This window comes from Moschus berezovskii, chromosome 24, assembly GCF_049115385.1.
Source record: "Moschus berezovskii isolate FMDL1 chromosome 24, NW_MosBer_1.0, whole genome shotgun sequence".
Lineage (NCBI taxonomy): Eukaryota > Metazoa > Chordata > Mammalia > Artiodactyla > Moschidae > Moschus > Moschus berezovskii.
This window is the reverse complement of record NC_142483.1, coordinates 11,141,882-11,164,011: the sequence shown is the minus strand read 5'-3', so window position 1 is coordinate 11,164,011 and position 22,130 is coordinate 11,141,882. Positions and strand designations below refer to the sequence as shown.

Genomic DNA, 22,130 nt, shown 5'->3' with positions numbered 1-22,130 from the left:
AACAGACCAGTAGTCAGAGGACAGAGACATTTACAAGCTCCTTGCTTGATAAGCAGAACTGACAAAGAAGGTTAATTGTGAAGAACTGGCCTTTTCATGCAAAATGTACAATCCTCGTCAGTGTCTGTTCATGGGTAAAATGAAGAGAAAAAGAACCTCCCCCAAGACGGGAAGGCTGGATGCTTTCCTGTCTCCATGCAGATTAGCAGATAATCACATTTGTGAAGCAACACGGGCAGATGGTCCAGAGGATTCAAGCTGACAGAGCTGGAGTAATAGACAGCCTCTGTGTTCAGGGAAGGTCAAAGAGCAGCCTAGTGCTCCAGGGAGGACCCAGCAGGAGAACGGCACAGTGCATTGACCTTGAGGCTAGCTGTTGGTTTCCAGTCTGCTCAGGCGAGAGTCCTGGCAGCCCCACGTAGGACGGATCTGGCTGCTACTGCTTTCCCCTCTGTCCTTGCCATTTACAAGGCAAACGGCTACCTCTGCTGGCTTTATTCCGTCTGCTGCAGATGGACTGAGCAGCTGAGGGAGAGGGGACAGCATGCGGCCAGGCCAAGCAGACCCACATGCCTGCAACACAGCTCCTGGTGTGGAGATGAGGGTGGACTGACAGGTGATGTTTCCTGGTTATTCTTCCTCTGTCACTGGCACCCCTAAAACCACGTTTGTATATTTAGATTGTAATTGGCTCAGATGCCGGTTTTATGCCAGGTCCTACCTGTAAGAAAGCTCTCAGAGCCCTGAGACACCAATGCTCCCTGTGACATGAGCATGGGGAGCTGGAGCCAGGTGGAACCATGGTGGAGACTTCCATGCTTGACAGGGACAGAAGTGGGGCACACCAGTGCTTGATTTTGTAAGAGCCAAAACAACGATGTTTTAGAGTAAAATCTAGTTGATTATGTTACAAATCGTGGGACTAAACAAGGAGAGTAAAATGGCAATAAAGCATAACTTGCAAAGATAAAATGAGAAAGAAGTAACTTACAAGGCTAGAATCATTAGCTTACTGATGGGCTTTCTAGAGATGCTTTTGGTTCTGAGAAAGAGTCAGTCACTCAGCCATGTCTGACTCTTTGCGACCCCATGGACTGTAGCCTGCCAGGCTCCTGTGTCCATGGAATTCTCCAGGCAAGAATACTGTAGTGGGAAGCCATTCCCTTCTCCAGGGGATCTTCCCAACCCAGGGATTCTTGCACTATTCCTTCTTCTGCTGACCTCTACCCCCACTGCTGTTGTATGATCTATGTAGATGGGGGCAACAAACATGCCCCGTCTGATAAGCCTGGGCTGGATGGTCCTAGAGAGTGAAGGAGGTCCAGCAGCCTGCCAAGAGCCTCTACTGAGGCATGTTCTGCTACGAGCAATCCTTCTGTGGAGCAGAATTCGAGCCTTCTGGGGATCACAGTCAGGCAGGGTGTGTTTGCTGTCCCTGTCACTATTACTAGTTCCTACAGAAATCATTTTTCTTCTTAGCCTAGAATAATTACTGCCCAGGAAATGTGCATGTTGACCTGCCTTATATCCAAAATGTGGTCAGCCTGGACTCTGTTGCTTAGCAGACTGGCTTCTTTTTAAAAGAAGCCATTAAGCTCTGTTGATCTTCAATGAGATAACCCAGCTTATTACTGCTCATTGGCTAAAGCAATTTCTCCAGTAAGATAGGATCCCAAGAACAACAAAGGAATCCTATGAATTTTCCTAGCAGCTTCCTGAAACTTGTGGACACTGAACCTTAGTATGATATTGGAGCTGGGGACAATCAGAGCTAATCTTAGGTCTTGACTGCAGCCTCTGGGTCCTTCCATCAGCAAGGCTTCATTTAGGTCATCAGAGAACAGCTACTTGTGGGCTACAGCCTACAAGCCCAGGCTGACTCCTCCTGGAGCCTCTGGACTGTGCTAAATAAAGACAAAAAACAATCACAACTGTTCAACTGGTGTCAGTACGTCTGTGCTCAGGCAATCCTTCCACTCTATTTATATCCCTGCTCAGCCTCTCCAGCAGTGGTGGAGCAAAATGGCTGTAGTCACCATGGGCCAGAGAACTGGCTGCCTTGGAAAGACCTTCTTCCCCAGCCAAACCCAATGATTGGTTTGCTCCACAAACCCCAGGAGCAAAAGGGACTGTCCTCGGAGATCTCTCAACTCAGTGATTCTCCACCCTGACTGTGAAGCCTACTGCTGAGGTCAGGGCTTCACCGATGTCCTGTCTGGAAGAGAATAGTCACAATGGAGTGTTCTGGGCCCTGGAAACAGAAGGTGGAAGGCTTCTAAACATTATCTACGGGATATTCTCAAACCCCGGTCATTTCCTGCAGGATCCCAGTTGATTTGGTAAGAAAACCACCCTCATATATTCCAGGTGACTGAAAAACAGTTTAACTGCAGAGAGAAAGAGAGCCTAAAGTTGGTACCCAGTTCAGTCAAACAAAGCCAAACACTCTGGTCAATCCTTCATAACGAACTATTCAGTGCAATAGGAAAAAAGGTTAAAAAAGAAAAAAACCAAACAGATCATAAATTATGTGTAAAATATGATAGAAGTTCTTGTGACTACCTGAATGGACTCACCCGAAGGAAGAAAGGAAACTTCCGGCCATAGAAGCCGACCCGGAAGAACTCGGGCTCCAGGCGCTGCTGCTCCATGATGTTGTCATAGTAGCTGGCCTCCATTTTCTGTGAATGAGAAAGGCAGTTGCCTGCAGGTTAGCTTGACTGCTAGTGGTGTGTCCAAAGCAAGTTCTCCCAGGCCTAAGCAGACACTGCCTTTTGGAAAGAGAACGTGGTGACTCAGTCTAGATAAAAAGTGAGCCCCTAGCCACGATCAACCCCTTGCCAGGGAGCTGCTGGATGGAAAGGAAACCGTCCCTCCCCATCATCAACTGGAGGTAGGGCAGCCCCGAGAGGCTGCTCGGACTCTTCTGCCCAGTGAGTGGACCCAGCCCCACACAGACTCAGCCTTGCTGTACTTTCAGAGGCACACATTTAACATGCACTTCCTCTTTTTTGTTCAGGAATTTCTGGTTTTGATGATACTCACTACACCAACTGACAATAAGTGTTGCCTATAGGTGACACCATTAGTCCAACTGCATCGCTCTAGTTCATTTACCATCTGACCCAAGATGCTAACAAAATGAGGAAGGCTTAGTTACCAGAGATTTTAAACTTTAAAAGTGGAACTACTTTCAGAGATTTTAAACTTTAAAAGTGGAACTACTATCCATGATGTCTGGCATTACCAAGGTTGGTAAGTTTTTTAGTCTTGGCTGACCTGGCTTCAGATTCAGAAAAACGCACTGAAATTTGACTGAGAAGATGTCCCTAATGCATTCAATCAAGCCAGCCTACCAGGGAGCAGTGACCTTCAAAGACCAGAGCAAAAGTTCACTGTTGTAGAACCTCATCTATTATACAAAGTCTGATCAGGATCAGGATCAGGGAACACATTGACAAGGGTGCAGGAGGCGGATGAACTGACTTCTCTTTGCCAGCTATTACGATTCAAAACCCAGCACCAGAAACAAGGAAAATTTTGGTGGAGACCTTCAAAGTCCATTTCACTTAATTTTGAATATTTTGCATCAAAGAAGGGAAGAACTTTCTTTACTTTGGTGCTTAGGAGTGACCACAAGCCAAGGCAGGGAAACACTAAGATGAGGCATATCTGAATAAAATTATTTCAGAAGCTTCTTCATGAAGTTGGACTGCCACCTCCTCCTTGAACCACCCTCATCCTATCCTGCATATGCTGTGGCTCCCTTCCTTGAGCACCAGTGGCCCTTGGGGTCTGGATCATGCAGTCATCTGTCAGGTGTGTGTTTTGCGTCTTGAGAGCAGGAACCTTGGCTTCTGCTTCTCCTGCACTGTCCACGACACTCAACCCAGTGCTGAGTTGCTCAGTCAGTGCTCCCTTAGAAGCTGATGCCAGAAAAGCATGAGCACTGCCAGTCAGGGCTGGGGCAGGGGAAGGGGCGAAGCTTACCCGAATCCAGCTGAGGCTCTGATAGTCGTAGAGGCTCTCATACTGACACGCCAGCTCCCTGCACAGTGGGATCCCGAACTCCCAACTCTGCAACAGAAACAGGAACAAGGCTTTAGCACTGCAGGCATCCTCAGAATGGTCCAAGCCTTGCCAAACATATCAGAAGGCACAACTAAAGGCCTCTTGCAACTCATATGTCACAAAGAACACATGCTCAAAACCAATTTGTGGAGATCACACAGAATTATGACACTCTGGCTCAGTGCATAGCGTTCAGGTTTTTACTCAAATGTTTCCACCTCCAAGAGGCCTCTTTATGACGATCTTGTCAAGGACAAGCACGCACCCTATCTATTCTCTTTTCATTACTCTGAAGCTATCTTCTTTAAAAAAGCATTTGCTTTTAAAAATTGAAATATAGTTGATTCACAATACTGTGTTAGTTTCAGGTATAAAGTGATCCAATTATATAAATAAGACTATAAACATACACAGGTGTATAGAACAGTCTTTGGGACTCTGTGGGAGAGGGTAAGGGTGGGATGATTTGGGCGAATGGCACTGAAACATGTATATTATCATATGTGAAACAAATCACCAGTCCAGGTTTGATGCATGATACAGGATGCTCGGGGCTGGTGCACGGGGATGACCCAGAGGGAGGATAAGGGGAGGAGGGAGGTGGGAGGGGGGTTCAGGAAGGGGAACTCATGTATACCCGGGGCGGATTCATGTCAATGTATGGCAAAACCAGTCAATAATAAAAAAAAAAAAGCAGAAATAAATGTTAAAAAAAGACTATATAATACATATAAATACATACACACACATATATATTTTCCTTTTTAGATTCCACTATAGATTATTATAAGATATTGAATGTAGTTCTCTGTGCTATTCAGTAGGTCCTTGCTGTTTACCTGTTTTATATATAGTACTGTGTATCTGCTGATCCCAAACTCCTAATTTTTCCCTCCTCCACCCTTTCCCCTTTGCTAACAGTAAGTTTGTTTTCTATGTCTGTAAGTCTATTTCTGTTCTATAAATAAGTTCATCTGTATAATTTTTTAGATTCCACATATGAGTGATGTCATATAACATTTGTCTTTCTCTGAGTTGTTTCACTTAGTATGACAATCTCTAGGTCCATCCATGGTGCTGCAAATGGTGGGATTTCATTCTTTTTAATGGCTTAGTAACAGTCCACTGCGTATGCATGTACACACCCGCCCCCCCATCTTTATCCATTCATATGCTGATGAACACTTTGGTCACTTCAGTCCAGTAGCTCAGTTATGTCCGACCCTTTCCGATGAACACTTAGGTTGCTTCTATGCCTTGGCTATTGTAAATAGCGCTGACATGAACATTAGGTGCACGTTATCTTTTTGATTTTGAGTTATTTTCTTTTCTGGATATACGCCCAGGAGTGGGACTGCTGGATCATGTAACTAAAACGTACTGTCTCCAGTTTTTTAAGGAATCTCCATATTGGCTGCATATGTTCTCCATACTGGCTGCACCAAGAGTGTAGGAGGGTTCCCTTTATCCATGCCCTCTCCAGAATTTATTATTTCTATGCTTTTTGATGATGGCCATTCTCACCAGTGTGAGGTGATACCCATTGTACATTAAGTTATGATTTGCATCTCTTTAATAATCAGTGACGTTAAACATCTTTTCATGTGCCTGTTGGCTATCTGTATGTTTCTTTTGGAGAAATGTCTATTTAGATCTTCTGCACATTTTCTTATTGGGCTGTTTGCTTTTTTGATATTGAGCTCTATGAGCTGTTTGTACACTTTGGAAATTAAGCCCTTGTCAGTTGCATCATTTGAAATACTTTCTGACAGTCCATAGGTAATCTTTTTGTTTATAGCTTCCTTTCCTGTGCAAAAGCTTCTAAGTTTGATTAGACCCTATCTATTTTTGCTTTTATTTCTTTTGCTTGAGAGACTGACTGAAGAAAACATTGCTACAATTTATGTCAGAGAATATTTTACCTATATTCTCTCCTAGGAGCTTTATGCTGTCACGTCTTACATTTAAATCTTTAAGCCATTTTGAATGTATTTTTGTGAGGGCGTATTCTAACTTCATTGGTCCCCATGCAGCTGTCAAGCTTTCCCAACACCAAATTGCCGAAGAGACTGTCTTTTCTTCATTGTATATTCTTGCCTCCTTTGTTGAAGATTAATTGACTGTTGATATATGGGTTTATTTCTGGACTAAGAATTATTTATTTTTATGTTGTACTAGTCATAATTAGATGAAAAGCTGCATGAGGGCTGGGACTCTGTTTATATCCTTTATCTTCAGAGCCTAGAACCAGGCCAGGCATGAGCAGGTACTCAGTGAAGATTTATTTAATGAGTTAATGAAGGAAATAATGACTTTTAAGTTAAGATAATTTAAGCTTAGAAAGAAGTATGGAAGCTAAGAAGCTGCCCAAGGACTTGGCAGTAGGTCCGATAATTTCCTGTATAGAAATATTCCACTCTTTAGAGTAGGCTTCAGATAATCCTTGTCTCATCAGGTCTTAGGCTGTTTCTGTGGTGTGGCTCCTATTATGGTGGCAGGCCCATCTAATGGCAGCTTTTAACAAGGGGCAATACTGTCCATTTCCTCTTTTTAATATAGTGCTTTCTCTCTTAGGGAGACTGGGAATCAAAGGTTACTTGGTATTTTAGACAGGCTCTTCTTCCCAACTTCTAAATACTAGTTAAAATTTTTTATTATAGGAAAACTTTAAGCATATGGAAACACAGAAGTATGAAGCCCTAGGTGCTCATAACCCAGCCTCAACCATGAGCAACTCAGAGTCAGTTTTGTATCATTCACATCTCACTCACTTACTCCTCCCTACAGTTTTGGAAGCAGATCTCAGATATCCTGTAATTTCACCCATCAGGGTTTCAGTATGAATGTTTAATAAGGACTTTATTAAAAACATAGATTTGAAATAGCATCAGGGAGAAGGACAACACTATTTTATTCAGGACTGTGTTTCCTAAAAAGAGCACATTATTTCTATCCTTTGAAGAAATTAATGCAATATGGATTGACCTGCAGGACCAATTAAAAATGTTGAAACAAACTAAAGAGAATTTTAAATAGACCCTGATTCTCTGCTCCAATACAGTTCCTCTGCCTCAGGGAGCTAGAAAGCCTCTAGTGCCCCCACATCGCAGCTTTAAAGGGGGCACGTGTCTGTCCTCTCTCTGGCTCCAAGTGCTGCTTGGGCAGGTTTCAGTCAAGGGCCTACCACAGGGTCTGCCTGGCAGGCAGTTCCACGGGGGCTGGCTAAGTAGTGTGTGTGCGGCCAGCCGGCCAGCCTGCAAGCAGCGCCCCATGGGGTACTGCTCACTTAGGTGCTGACGGCCCCATGTGAGCCTCAGGGCGCTCTGCCTGCTGACACAGCAGCTCCTAGGATAGCCATTATCCTCTCCTACGAGGATCAGGGCTTATCTGCCTCGCTGGCATCTCTGTTCCTCATTTGTAGCCCTTGAGGGTTGTACTGGAATACTGGGACTTCTGAGAGCAATCTCAGAGCACAGAGAGGGAATGCTCGGCAGGTATGATGCATACCATCTACCTCTCTTCTCCTGCCAGAAAGGCAGGAGGCAAAGTCAGCCCACAACTCCTAACCGATGTCTGAAATCCAGTCACTTCCACCCACCTGGGAAGACCTGTGTTTGTACATCCACGCTGCCCCCACTCACAGGAATGGAAGCTGCACTGACTTGGCTCACTCTGCTCAAACTGGAAAGGCAGGCAAAACCCAGGACTCCAGACAGGTAGTCTCTGTACTTCTGTTTACACACAATGTATCAGAAGTAACAGATCTGTCCTTCCTTCAGGGAGTGTGAGCAATAGCAGCCCTCGACAGCAGAGCCCAAGCCCACCCCCACAGGGAAGGCTGGTTCATACCTGATGGTGTGTGTGCCAGATAAGCAGGGGTTCCCTTCCTATCTGCTCTCTCTTCCCTGGGAGGAAGGACTGCCTCCCATCTTCTCATCTTCCCTTCATTCTTTTAACTTCCATCTGGGCACACCCTTTGGAATGTCCCTCTCTCCTTGTCTGGCCTGGGAGAGCTGACCTCTGTGACCACAACCCAATTCACCTTGACCCAGGTTCCTAGGCTGACCATCTTACCACTGGAGGGAATGACCCAAGGCAAAGCTGTGGCCATGAGCTGGACTTCTGGCTCAGTCCTTCTAGATGCTCAGGAGAGAAACGTGGGACCAAAGAAGATGGGGTCGTCTGTATGTGGTGGGTAACAGAGAGACTAGGAGGAGTGGGAGGAAAGTGGCTGTGAGGCGGGCTGTGCTAGAAGTGCTGAGGTCAAGAACCTCATTGCCTGCCCCCGCTCCCTTGCAGTCTTCTCTCTTCCTGCCCTCCTCTGACTGCCAAGCTCACTTTCCTCCTGGCACTAAGAACCCTCCAGAAGCACTTTTCCTGTATCATCCAGGGTTTGCTTTTCTGGAGTCTTTAGAAAAAAGGCCCTGAATAATTTCAAGAGAATGGGTTAGCCCTATCCACTGGTTCCATCAGGTATGGAGGAAGAAGTCCTCTGATAAATACCCTGTGAGGATGAGCTCATGGGAGGGCTCACTGAGTGGTCTGTACTGAGCACAGAAGCGGCTCCCCCAGCAATTCACAGCAAAGGCAGAAGGAGTGGGAGATTCCTGAGAAGGTGGCCATCGGAGCCTCTCAGTCCTTCTCCCCTTCCTGCTCATCCACCATACTCAGGCAGGCTTTGCATTACCCTCCCGTGTCCATGTTGCTGCTGTTGTGGTTTAGTTGCTAAGTGGCGTCTGACTCTTTTGAATCCCAGGGACAGTAGCCCATCAGGCTCCTCTATCAATGGGATTCCCCAGGCAAGAATACTGCAGTTGGTTGCCATTTCCTTCTCCAGGGGATCTTCCCGATCCAGGGATCGAACCCATGTCTCCTGCATTGGCAGGCAGATTCTTCACCACTGAGCCACCTGGGAAACCCTTCCCTTGTTCATACTTAGCGTTAAACCTGCTTTCTTAACACTATTGTAGTGTGGAGTGAAAAGGGGACCATGAATGCACAAATGATCCACAGGTAGGCTCAATCAGATAAGCACAGCTCTTCTCTGTGCTCTATGCCCATGGAAAGAAAAGAGACCTAATATACTAAAAGCACTCCTGCATGCTCACACCATGCTTACGCCAGTGCCTCCGAGCTGGGAGGGCTCACTGGGCATATGGGTAGGTGGCAGCTCCAGGTGGACTATGTGCCAGGAAGACAGGCCTACATGCATGCTGGCATGGAGCCCTCAGTCTATCTCTGGACCAGCAAGGAGAGGCTGCTTTGGGCTGGCTCCATCGCTCAGTCACGTGTGGCTGGCTGAGAACAAGGCATAGATCTCCTTTCCGGGCTAAGTGGAATGAGAGCTCCTGAGGTTTCAGACAGGTTCCTACTTACCAGTGCATTCCCTACATGGGTGAATGTTTTTGACAAACAGAAGTCTCCCATGCTGTGTAAACCTGATGAATGTTTTCTGAGTTATGGCCAAAAGGTATTAATGTTTTAATCTTTTTTATGATGAAATAACTCATTAAAAAAAAACAATTTTCATTCAAGTCTGGTGTTCAGCCACTACAGTTCCCTGCATCATCCTAGTTTAGCTTTCTAAGACGTGCTCAAAGCCAAGTAATGAGAGAACAGCTTCAGCAAGTTACACAAACCTAGCCTTTCCAGTGTATGGGGTACACCCAACAGCAGGTGGTCACAGGGCCCCACGAGAAACCTCCCAGAGATTGGAGCAGGATGGTAGGGAAGTTCCAAGGAAGTCTGAACCAATGCTGACAATGCCCGCTAATTCCAGAGAGTCAAGTTTAACAGAGAACAAGCCTCTGAGAGGAACCTGGATGGTGTTTTAAGGAAGAGAGACCCAAGACAAAAACATGGACAGGAGGCAGTACGGGCCTCCTTCGGCTGTGGTCAAAATCCATTAATTTTTATGGCTCACATTTTCTATGGCAGATCAGAATGCTATAGTAACCTAAGTAAATCTAATACACACAGGCAGAGGTCCCAGAAGCCCCTGATCTTGGAGAATTAGTATTTACAGATGTGCAAAGCTGGCATGTGGGGTTGTCTTTTACACCCTCAATTTGCAACTGGCTTCCAAGCCACAGATTCAAGCTGTTAATTTTTTCTTTTTCCCAGAGAAAATCATGCTGCCTCCAAATCCAATGCATGCACATGGGCACATACCTCCTCACCACCCCTCACAGCACCCTCTGCAGCTGCTGCCACCCCTGCAGGGTTAAGGTGCCATGGAGCCCAGTAGGGGCTGAGGCACTCGAAGCCTCGGCTGGGGACACCCACCTTGCCTTTGTTGAAGTAGTGGATGATCTTGCGGCACAGCCCCTCTTTCCGCTGCCACTCCGTCTGGGATGGGTAGTGGAGGAATTCCCGCAGGGGCCGCTCCTCCCACTGCAGCAGCTCGCAGTAGAGGAGCAGAGTGAACGCAGCTTCTGTGGGGACAGGCTCTAGCAAGGTCCCGGGGCAGCCAGGTGCCTGGGGACCTGGTGTGCACAGCCCAGGTCAGGGATGGCGGATACCACACCTGAGGAGAGGGGCTGTCCAGCCACCCACCAGCCCATGACCACAGCACGAAGAGACCTAGTGGACATCGCCCTCCCTCAGCCTGGTCACCTGCTCTGGGCTCTGGATAAGGTGTGGCTCAGGTACCCCAGGGTCGGTGCACAGGCCGCTATGCTCTGGGGCATACCGCCATGTCAGAGAGAGCTCCTGGGTTCCCTTTTGCTCAAGGGATTAGTGCTTCCTTCCCAAACTTCTCAGAACTGGATCGGAGGGGTGAGCTCTGACGGGCTTTCCTTGGCCATCCCACAGCCAGCCTCCATACCTCCAGCTCCACTTTCTGACCTCAGCATGGCCCTGGGAATGACCCTTTCTCCTCATCTCGACCATCTCTAAAGGGACCAGAGAGCAGGAGTGTATGGTGATAACTGTGTGAAGGGCTCCATTCATAGAGGAAACTACAGCTGATGCTGGGTCCAGGGCAGAGGACTGGTGACGTCTCCCATACACATGGAACTGCTGCTGCTGCTACTGCTGCTAAGTCACTTCAGTCGTGTCCGACTCTGTGTGACCCCATAGACGGCAGCCCACCAGGCTCCCCCGTCCCTGGGATTCTCCAGGCAAGAACACTGGAGTGGGTTGCCATTTCCTTCTCCAATGTGTGAAAATGAAAAGTGAAAGTGAAGTCGCTCAGTCGTGTCTGACCCTTAGCGACCCCACAGACTGCAGCCTACCAGGCTCCTCCATCCATGGGATTTTCTAGGCAAGAGTACTGGAGTGGCTTGCCATTGCCTTCTCCGACATGGAACTGCTAGGGAGGGTTTATAAAAGAGCCACAGCTCAATACCATGGCTTCCTAACCGCCAGGAGTGAGTCACACTGAATTACAGCTGCTGCTCTGGGTCCTCATCACACAGCCTGTTCTATCCTGTTCTATTTGCTTCTTTTTGGCGGGCATCTCCTACTGGCAACTTAATTAGTTTGAGCTTCTGCCTGGCCTTCAAGGCCCCATTCAAATCTGTTCCCCATGACTGTGGAGAATCTCTTTTCTAATTATCTTGTGACCCACTTCCAGTTTTAGCCAGGCTTGCTTGCCCAGAGCCTTCCCAGCCCCTGCTCACCTCTGCCTCTCTGCCTACGCTCTGGCCACCAGCCTTCCTGCCCAGGGATGCATGTGACTCCTCACTGGAGCTGCAAAGCCCTTTCTGACTGCGGGGACAAGCCTGTGAGGCCTGCAAGGCCTCTCTGTGGAACTTAGAAAATCATGTGAAATCTTTTTCTTCCCTGTCAATATTCTTTTTAGATGTTATTCCTGAGGCCACCAGAAGCAAGGCTTAGCACCTTCTCTCTGTCCGAATTCCCGACCTAGCCTCTCAGTCTCATCCCAGTGCTCTAAGGAGTTTAGTAAATGCCTCTACTGATACGTGGAACTTTTCAGTCTATCACTTCACTGCCCCCTCAAAGGGTTGCACCCCCTCATGGGTGGAAGTGGATGCAGGGGATGGCAGATTCAACCCAGTCATTTCAGAGTTAATTCTTGCCAAATTGTGTCAGGGAAGATGGAATCTCTGTGAAACACTCTCTAACATCTCACAGAAAACAGGGAAGGAGGTTTCTGCGTTTCTACAAATTCATGTCATTCTAGTAACACTGTGGACAAGAATAGCCTGGATTTCCTGGCCTATCACACCACCTGTGGCTCAAGGGCTAAGATGTGATGGCTGGTTACCATGGTGAAGAAGTGGTTATTTTGGGGGCAACTGTGGCACAAGGTGATCACCCAGGGCACATGTGGGTACACTTGTCTTCCTGACTTAGAGCAGCACTCGGTAAATAGTGTGACAGGTATGTTTTTAATTTTTTCTTTTAGAAAAGGCCTTAGTAATGGATGAAATTGTGATACAGTGAAAGAGCCCCTGTGCAGCCTGTCAGAAAGTCAGGTGCACACTGTCCGTCCTCTCCACTGGGAGCTCAGTGTGGGGCTGCAGGGTGGCTGCAGGGGAAGAGCCCAGACCACAAGGCAGGTCCACCAGCATGTTCTGGAGGCCCCAGAGTTAGGTGATGAGCCTGGGCTGTGGCCTCACTCAGCCCAGCTGTGAGGCCCTCGGAAAGGCTCTGCTCCTGAGGAGCAACAAAGAGCTCAGGAGGCTCTGAACCTGGCTCCCGGGATCTGGAGGTCACCCTCAGATCGGGGGGAACAGGAGGCAAGAGGAGTGGAAGAACCTCGGCAGCCAGGCACAAGTGCAAGTTCCCCATGCTTTCTCTCCACCACATGTTACAAAGGAGTTGAGGCCAAGGGGTGAGGGGGTGGGCATTGTGGGTGCTGACACTCCACTGACATCTGGCGGGACCCAGCTCAGAGCTTTCCCCTGTCAGCTGCGTGTGTCTGTCCAGTCCTTTCCTGGGAGGAGGCCTGGCTCTCCCTTCCTACTTACCTGTGTAGTTTTCTGCCTGCAAATGCATGTCACAGAGCTTATGGATATAGCGGATATACATCTCTTCTTTGTTAATCTCCGATTTGTAGAAGTTCTGTAAGAGAGGAGGAAGTACACATGAAGGCGAGAGGGGCTGCCCACTCTAGGGGCTGTATCTGAGCTCCAGGCAGCTGGCCAAAACTCTGGGAATGCTGGACAGGAAGGAGGAGGCAGGCCGTGGAGGCGGCCAGCGCCAGAAAGAGAAAGGACCAGTCATAAGGCACCCCTGTTGGGGGCAAAACCTCTGGCAGGTCTGCAGGGGTCCTGAGTGGTGAGAAAAAGGAAGAGTACCAGTGGTGGAAACGGGATGTCAGGGTTGGTGGGACCTTGCCAAGAGGCCAGGCTACCGCTCTGTCCGAGGAGAGGCTCACTGTATTCCCTTCCCGAGTGGGAATGTGAGTTTCCAGGGACAGGGCTGATGTCCTGATGCAAACCCTTAGGCTTGTAGCCACGTATTGCAGAAAGGACAAGGCGATCACAGGGCGGGACAGAAGCCACTCCATGAGGCAGAGAGGAGGAAGAGCCCAGGTTCTCTCACCATCAGGTTAACAGTGCAGCCAATCTTCTTATTCTCCGTCTCCTCTCCTTTCATGCAATCCCTAGAGGGGAGAGCGAAGATGAATGCACCAAGTGGTGCCTCTGGGACAACACAGAGACCTGCAGTGTCCCTGAGGTTTCAGTGTGTCCAAACCCCAGAGGAGGATGCTCTCCAATAGAAATTTGTCCACGGATGGGACTGTACTGTGTGTTCCCTCCAGGCTCTGGACCCATTCCTAGGGCTCAAATATCTCTGTTCAGCTGGACCCTTGTTCTGGTGGCAGAGTACAGAGACCAGAGGCTATATCAGGGCATTCAGTAGCACCTAGCAATGTCTTCAGTGTAGAAGTATGTCAGTAAAGTAGAAGGTTAAACCCTCAAGTTCCCTGAAGGGGAGCCACAGAGCTGTCCTTAAAGGGCAGTTTTCATTTTGTAGGACTGTGTTTAGGAGAAGCCAATACACTCTGCTCCAGGGACCTGCCTTCAGAACCCTGTAGCCCAGCAACCATGGCACAGCCACCACATAAATCATCTCACTGACTTTTCTCCCTGTGGTGTCCTTCCTGTGCGCTAGTATTTGGAATCCCCTCCAACTAGGAGCAGTGGATTTGAAGCTTTCTTCTGATTTAGGGGTAGCTTCAGCCAGGGCTGAGCTGCATTTGTGCTGAACAGGCTTGGGTGCAGGAGGGGTCACGGCTGGCCTGCCAGACACAGAACACAGGGACACTGAGAATGGATCCTTGCCAAAGGAGAGTGGGGGCTGATCAAATCCACGCTCCTCTAGTAAGGAGGGGCGGCCTAGCACAAGGAGATGAAAGAATGAGGACCAGGCTGTGAATCCAGCAAGAAGCCTTCTGTACACACAGCCACCTGAGTCCCAGGTGCACTCCCCCGATATCTGCACGAGACACAGCACAGAGAAGACAACAACTTCTTGGGGTTGGTTTCTTTATCATCCTCCTCCTTCCTTATCGCCTTCCCCTATAACCTCCCAAAAGGCCCTCTTGGCTCACCTGAACTCTCCTGAAAGAATAACTAAGGCCCCAGTGGCAGTGGAAGTGTTCTTTTTAGGCTAAGTCAAAAGCCATGATATGACTGAGAAGGCAGGCTTTCAGGAAAAAACGGATTACATGTGAACTCCCAGACGCCACATATCATAAAGATCTCTGAGTTCACACACTGCCTCCTCTCATCTACACCTGTCCAGGGTCAAGGGACAGAAATAAATAGATTTTACACAAAGAATGGAGGCATGGGAAAATTGGGTACCCCTTGCCCTGGAAAAAAGGAGTGAAAGTCCTCCTGGGTCACAATTTTGTTGTTGTGTAGTTGGTAAGTTGTGTCCAACTCTTTGCCACCTCATGGACTACAGTCTCATAGGCTCCTCTGTCCATGGGGTTTTCCAGGCAAGAATACTGGAGTGGGTTGCCATTTCCTTCTCCAGGGAATCTTCCTGACTCAGGGGTCCAATCCATCTCTCCTGCATTGCAGGGAGATTCTTTCTGCTGAGCCACCAGGGAAGTCCAAACAAGTACAACAGTTCTGTACCGGGTGTTATTTCTTTGCCCACCTGCCATACGACTCTGAGGAAGGTCTGCACTAAGGTCCCACCTCACTCTGGAGACAGCCCTTCTCCTCCTTTCTGCTGTGCCCATCCTTATGAGCCTTGACTTGTCTGGATGAAAAACCAGATGGCTGCATGTCCCTAGGACACCTCCAGGGTACATGTACCCATGTATCAGGGGTAAGGATTTCCTGGCCTTACCCCTGAGAGAAGGCTTTCACCCCTTCCTCCTTGGCTATCAGGAGATTCCTAATGACTGGTGATGGCACACAACACCAGAACAGCCCTGCCTCTTGTGGCCACGTGGTCTCAATTTTAAGGTAAAGGGATCCTCCTGCTGGGGAGAACATGTGACCAGAGAAGAAGTCAGGTAGGTTCCTGAGAAGATACCTGTAGTCAAGAAGGCGTTCCATGAGGCGGGTGACTGAGGTTACAAAGGAAATGCCGGTCTCGCGCCACGTTTCCTGTTCAACCTTCTCCAGCAGGCTATTGATAGAAGCAAACAGAACGCACAATTCATGAGCCTCCCAGGGGCACCAGAGTAAGGTCCCAGAGCCCAGGGGGCCTGTGATGGATCTGGAGACGACAGACTTACCACATGGCAGTCTTACCTGGGGTAGGGCCCAAACAGCTGGGTTCTACTCCATGCAGCAGAAAGCAAAGACAAAGCAATTACTGAATGGACAGCAGCAAATGAACATATCTTCCATTGTCCTGTGTGAGCTCTTAAGGATGCCACTGAGCTGAGGGAGAAGCTTCAGAGCCCCAGCCCCTGTAGGGGTACACACTGTGAGAGCTGTCCTGCGGAAGCAGCTGAGGACCACTCCACTGAGGGAGAGACCTGGCTTTGCCAAGTGGCTGGCCACCTCTATCACTGCTCAGAACCATCCTCAGCAAACACACTGACCAGCCTTTTCATGCAGACTAAGGGTAAGACTGCAATCAGTCTTGAGGGCCCAGCATGAAGGATAAAGAATGAGTCCAAGAGTTACACCTGGTCATCTCCGCTGTCACAGGAGACTTCCACAGAAAATGGCCAGAGCCAAGAGCTACACGCCTGGGTCCTTTTCTCACTTGTCAGCCCGTGCTCCTATTATCTCCAGGTAGGCTCTGACTTCTCCAAAGAACCTGGCTTCTGAGATCCTCTACCTTCCCAGTGACGATCCCAGGTGCAGGTCTTGCTGCTGACCGCTTTGTACACTGGCCCTAGCTCCCTGAGGTCATAAGAGTCCCCTAGAGTGGAGGGTTCAGTCAGGGACCAGCAGTGGGGACTGATACCCATAGCCTGACTGTTGTTAATGCTGCAGTGATGACAACTGTCTTCCTTGCAGAGAGCATCTAACCTGAGATGGGGCCTCTGCGAGAGTGAGGGTTTCCCAGGTGACCCATGTTCCTAGAGCAAGATGGCACGATCATTGGTTCTCACCTCTGAGTTGTGTGGGGAAAGCTTCTGTGTATGCATTTTCCAAACTATGTTCTACAGAGCTCTGCTGTCCTGGGGGACAGAGAGGTGTTCTGTGAGCAAACAAGCATGAAAGGGGTGGATCACTACATCCACCTCTTAAGAGATTTTTCACACCTTTATGCACATTGAAGGCTTTGAGAAGTTCTATAATACAAAGCTTTGTTTAATTTTCTTTCACTGAGTCTTTTCTAAACTGATTAGCCCATGATCTACACACCCCAGTGTACCTACAGAAACATCTACTCCTAAACACAAACTGGGAAATGCTGCTCCATGGTTATCAGTGGCTTTCAGCTCTCAGACTCAGAAGAGTTTATGAAACACTTCTTTGTCAGGTAATTACTAACTCCAAGTTATTTTTGTGCTTTTTCCTTTGTAGTAAAATCATCAGTGAGTGGCTTAGGAAGAGACTTCGCTTCTTTGTTTCCATAATTAGAAACATCTCTGGCCAAAGGAGAAACCCTAAGGGTGGATTCATTTTCACAAATTAAAATTACTTAAGTTTCAAATGAATTCACATTTTATTGCATGACTCATCAAGGAACAAACTATATAGGCAGGGTACAAGAGAAAGATCTCCCCCTCTTGAAACTGGAACTTCTGGGTGGTATCCCCAGACATGCTTCTTAGTGGCCACACAACTGAGGGCAATGCCACCACCTCTCCAAGCTCAGCTGCATTATTTTTACTCATCAGGATATTCTCTGCCCTGCCCACCTCATAGATGTATTGTGAGGATTAAATCAGAAATGTCAAAATATTTTGTCCACTGTAAAGTTTTAAGCAATTGTACAGTATAATTAACAGAAAATATGTTATAAGCTTATCTTCAAAATGTTACAGCTAGAAAATCTCACAGCTGAAACAATGAGTGAGATGGGAGGGGGCTCTAAAGCTGTAAATGTCTTCACATTTTGCTTTTCAGGAAGAAAAAAAACCCAATTTACTGCCTATGTGGGAGGACCACGGATCTCCTGAGTCTCTCCTTTAGACTGAGCCCTATAGCTGGGTCCTGCCAGGTTTTGTGGCCCCATCAACTCAGGACAGAAGCCATACTGGTGGACCTGGGACCCTTGACATTCAGTCAGTACAGCCACCCTGTTTCACAAGTGAAACTGGTTTGGAAAGGGGGTATAACTTGTTTAAGTCACAAAATGCATGGTAGTATTTTTTCAAGCTGACTGTACAATCTTACAAAGCTGAGATTTAAACCCCTTCCCCTCCCTAGAAAGTCCAGCGCTGAGCCCTCACTGAGTCCCCATGAGCTGTTTGCCCACCTAGGATACAGTACATGGTATGAAGACATATGATGATCCTTTTCCTATTGGCAAACCCAAGAGCTCAGACTTCCTACCTGTGTCTACATCTTTCAGTTAACTACGATAATCCCTGAGAGAGCCTGCTGTCATGATGTCTCTTTCTTGTGGACAGAAGGTGAGCATTGCTACCACCAGCAACAACCTGGGTCTCTCCTGACACCCACGCTCTGAAGCCTGCCCAGAGCAGGCTGCACCCCTACCCTTCATTAGCCCACTTCACCCTCTATCCCAACATGGGGTGCCTCGGGCTGAAGCAGCTTACAGCAGGCCGAAGAGCTCCCTGTAGCTCTCATCGCCTTTCCCTTCTGACACCATGCTGTCCAGCTTGTCAATCAGTTCGGCCTCCACCTAGAGGGAAGCAGAGATTTTGTAAACCCGAAATGAGCTCAGGGGAAGGATGCGAAATCCAGCCCTCTGTTATGGTTGAGGACGCTGGGGAACTGCTTCCTGCTTTTGTTCTTGTACCAAAGAAATCCTGGAGAAGGTGGGGAACTTACCTATAGCACTGGGAAGCCACCCTGTCTCCCCCCATCAGGAAGGGCTCCCACTCTAGGGGTTTAAGTAAGAGTGGAACTTACACGTACATCTCAGATATTCTTTTCCCAGACTAGGGGCAAAAGGCAAGGACTCTCTGGAAATAGAAGTATTTTGGATCCAAAAGACGCCTTTGTCAAGTGTTGTTTTTCTTTCTTAAAAATGCTCATTCAAGAGAATTTGTATGTATAAGACATACTTGGTTACAACTTTACCCTCCGTCAGCCAGTCACAAAGGACGCTTGCTGGGGGCTGGTCCTCACCTTAATGGCTGACATTTGTTTGCACCGAGGGAGATGGGTTTCCTTCAGAGATTCTCCTTGAGGAGAAAAGGCTCCATTCTTTGTCCTCACAGGACCTAGAGCCCTTGGACTGCTGCTGCCCGTGCAGCTGCCTTGTCACTTAGGGCCTCTGCACTTGTTACTGGATTCCTAAACTGTTAGGAGCAACACTGCATCCATTCCTAACCCACTAATTTGCAAGGCTTACAACAGTGCTCAGTCACTTTCCTAATAGGCCTTAATGTATTTACTCTGAAGTGAGAAATTAGTTGTAAAGTGATATAAGATAGAAAAATCTTTTAAACTGCTCATTAACCTTTGAAATGTGGTCCTGTGCAATTATTTGTATATTTTATATCAATGAAAAATGGCATGGCTCCATTTAATAATGAGCTATAACAAAAGGCATTTTCTCATTCTACACAGGGCCAGAGTCCTAAGGCAATGAAGTAGTAAAAGAATAACTGAATTAGAAAAGTCATTGAAGGCAATTATGGCTTTTGAAATCCTATCAGTGGAAAATGAAAATGGATGAATAAATATGGCCATTTTATAGCAGTCTGCTATGGCCAGGGTGGAGATGGTTGTACATCTGTTTGGCCTAATGAATCAGTTGCTTTAATATACTTTTCGGAAGACACACAAAGTCTGAGGTCTGTAGTCCTTGGGATTGAGGTCGTGTGCCTTTCTCTGTGAGAAGAAAAGGTGCCAGCAGGGGCTTGCCTGGGGTCATGCAAAGTCAGGTAGGGATCTCTCTTCACACACAGCAGGTATAGGTTGTGCTTTCCAGAACAGGGCAAAGGTGGGAGGGGACCTGGAGCAGCAGAGGGTACAACAGTGCAAATATGGGTATAGCCGTTTTCTGGAGTTCTCTAAATGGCTCCCTGGCCAGCAGCAGCAAGAGATCTTATTAGAAACACAAATTCCCAGGCTCCACTGGATCAAAAACTCAGCAATCTGTGTTTTTACAACCTCTCAGGTCGTTCTGAGGCCTATTCCAGGGTCAGAACTTCTGTATTAGGCAAAGGAGCTGGTGATGGAAGGATTTAGGGATAGTACTTCCTCACTCCCTATAGTGCTGATAAAGGGAGAAGTTACTAAGAGAAACTGAGAAATCCAAAACGTGACAGTAAAGATCAATGTATGCAAAATCAATGTCTCTAGGTTACACAAAATGCTAAGGTCTTCAAATACAATGTCATTATTGGTAATACTGAATATTTCAGGTCTGTGGAGTTACTTTTATTTTATAAAACCAATATTCTTGAAAAGGTCAGTTTTCATTCCAATCCCAAAGAACGTTCAAACTACTGCATAATTGTACTCATTTCACATGCTAGCAAAGTAATGCTCAAAATTCTAAAAGCAAGGCTTCAACAGTATAATCAAGAACTTTCAGATGTTCAAGCTGGATTTAAAAAAGGCAGAGGAACAAGAGATCAAATTGCCAACATCCATTGTATCAGAGAAAAAGAGAATTCCAGAACACCCACTTCTGATTCATTGACTATAAAGCCTTTGACTGTGGAAAATTCTTAAAAAGAGATGGGAATACCAGACCACCTTACCTGCCTCCTGCGAAACCTCTATGTAGGTCAAGACGCAGCAGTTAGTACTGGACATGGAACAATGGACTGGTTCAAAATTGGAAAGGAGTACATCAAGGCTGTATATTGTCACCCTGCTTATTTAACTTATATGCAGAGTACATCATGTGAAATGCCAGCTGAATGAAGCACAAGCTGGAATCAAGATTGCCGGATATACAGATGACACCACCCTTATGGCAGAAAGTGAAGAGGAATTAAAGACCCTCTTGATGAAGGTGAAATTTTTATTTATGGAAGGAGAGTGAAAAAGCTGGTTTAAAACTCAACATTAAAAAAACTAAGATCATGGCATCTGGTTCCATCACTTTATGGCAAATAGATGGGGAAAAAGTGTAAACAGTGACAGAGTTGGACCATAAAAAAGCCTGAGTACCAAAGAATTGATGCTTTTGAATGGTGGTGCTGGAGAAGATTCATAAGAGTCCCTTGGACTGCAAGATCAAACCAGTCAATCCTAAAGGAAATCAGACCTGAATATTCATTGGAAGGACTGATGCTAAAGCTGAAGCTTCAATACTTTGGCCACCTGATGTGAAGAGTCAACTCATTAGAAAAGACCCTGATGCTGGGAAAGATTGAAGGCAGGAGGAGAAAGGGATGACAGAGGATGACATGGTTGGATGGCATCACCGACTCAATGGGCATAGTTTGAGCAAGCTCTGGGAGATGGTGAAGGACAGGGAGGCCTGGTGTGCTGCAGTCCAAGGGGTCGCAAAGAGTTGGACATGACTAATCGATTGAATAACAACAAAGATAATCGATGCAATCATACTGTTCTAAATGAAAGAAGTCAGTCTCAAGAGGCTACAGTCTACATGATTCCCTTTACATGACATTCTGGAAAAGGCACAATGACAGTGATGGAGAACAGATCAATGGTTGCCACAGGTTAAAGGTAGGGGAAGGGTTTGACTATAAAGGGGTAGCGAGATGGACATTTTAGGAAATAAAAAAATTTTTTAAAATCTTGATTGCGATGGTAGTTACATGACTTTTATGTGTCTGCCAAAATTTACAGAGCTGTAAATCCCAAAGAGTGAATTTTACTCTTTGTAAATATAAAAATACATAAATAAAAATTTTTAAATTACCATTTGCCCTGTCTGTTGCTCTGTGTTAGAATCACTTACTCTAAGACCACTGGTTCTTCCCAGAGTCACAGAGCTGGGAGACAGCTTAGAGGGGAGTGATCACAGTCCCCAAGGCAAAAGAGAACTCTCCCCTGGAGGACTCCAGGGAGCTTCTGTTTGAGAACCACCAGCAGAGAGGAGCGCCGCATCTCTGAAAGCAGGCCAGCTTATAGCAAATAACTTTCTGCAAGCAAGTTCTTTCTTTTATTGGCTAAAACTGGTGTTACCACCACTGCTTTCTATCTGTTGTTCCTAGTCCTATTCCTTGGAGCTACAGATACAAGGGCAGGGGCCCTCTCCTCCACTTTAGGGGTGGCAGAGGAACTGCCCAGAGGCACAGCCTGAAGCCACTCGGTCACAAACCAAGCACTTATCCCTCATGGGCCCAGCCCTCTGTGGAGGAGTCTGTGAAGTTCTCAGCTCTGAGAAGTTTTCTGGTCTGGGCTCTAGCCATAGAAATGCCTGGACCATACACACTGAGGAACCTCCAGAGAGAAAAGACAACATGCTCCTGGGACCTCCTTCTGAGTGAAGTTGGGAGGTTACAGTCTCAATCACTCTCTCCTGATCAGCAAAGTCCTTTCACATGATGTTCGGTTCCTTTCCTCTGATTCTGCTCTGGTAGCACTTCATGAAGAAAATCC

The 22,130-nt window shown here is 47.2% G+C and overlaps 1 protein-coding gene across 1 annotated transcript in view; it reads right to left on the bottom strand.

The window, feature by feature from the left end:
- Nucleotides 1–22,130, bottom strand: part of DOCK3 (dedicator of cytokinesis 3) — a 276,998-nt gene that overhangs the window by 22,360 nt on the left and 232,508 nt on the right. The window contains exons 32-39 of the mRNA XM_088831600.1: nt 18,194–18,279; nt 15,759–15,785; nt 15,538–15,633; nt 13,585–13,645; nt 13,008–13,101; nt 10,357–10,505; nt 3,991–4,077; nt 2,577–2,681 (exon numbers count right to left, since the gene is read on the bottom strand). Of these exons, the coding sequence (XP_088687726.1) occupies nt 2,577–2,681; nt 3,991–4,077; nt 10,357–10,505; nt 13,008–13,101; nt 13,585–13,645; nt 15,538–15,633; nt 15,759–15,785; nt 18,194–18,279 (705 nt within the window). The remainder of the gene's footprint in view (nt 1–2,576; nt 2,682–3,990; nt 4,078–10,356; nt 10,506–13,007; nt 13,102–13,584; nt 13,646–15,537; nt 15,634–15,758; nt 15,786–18,193; nt 18,280–22,130) is intronic.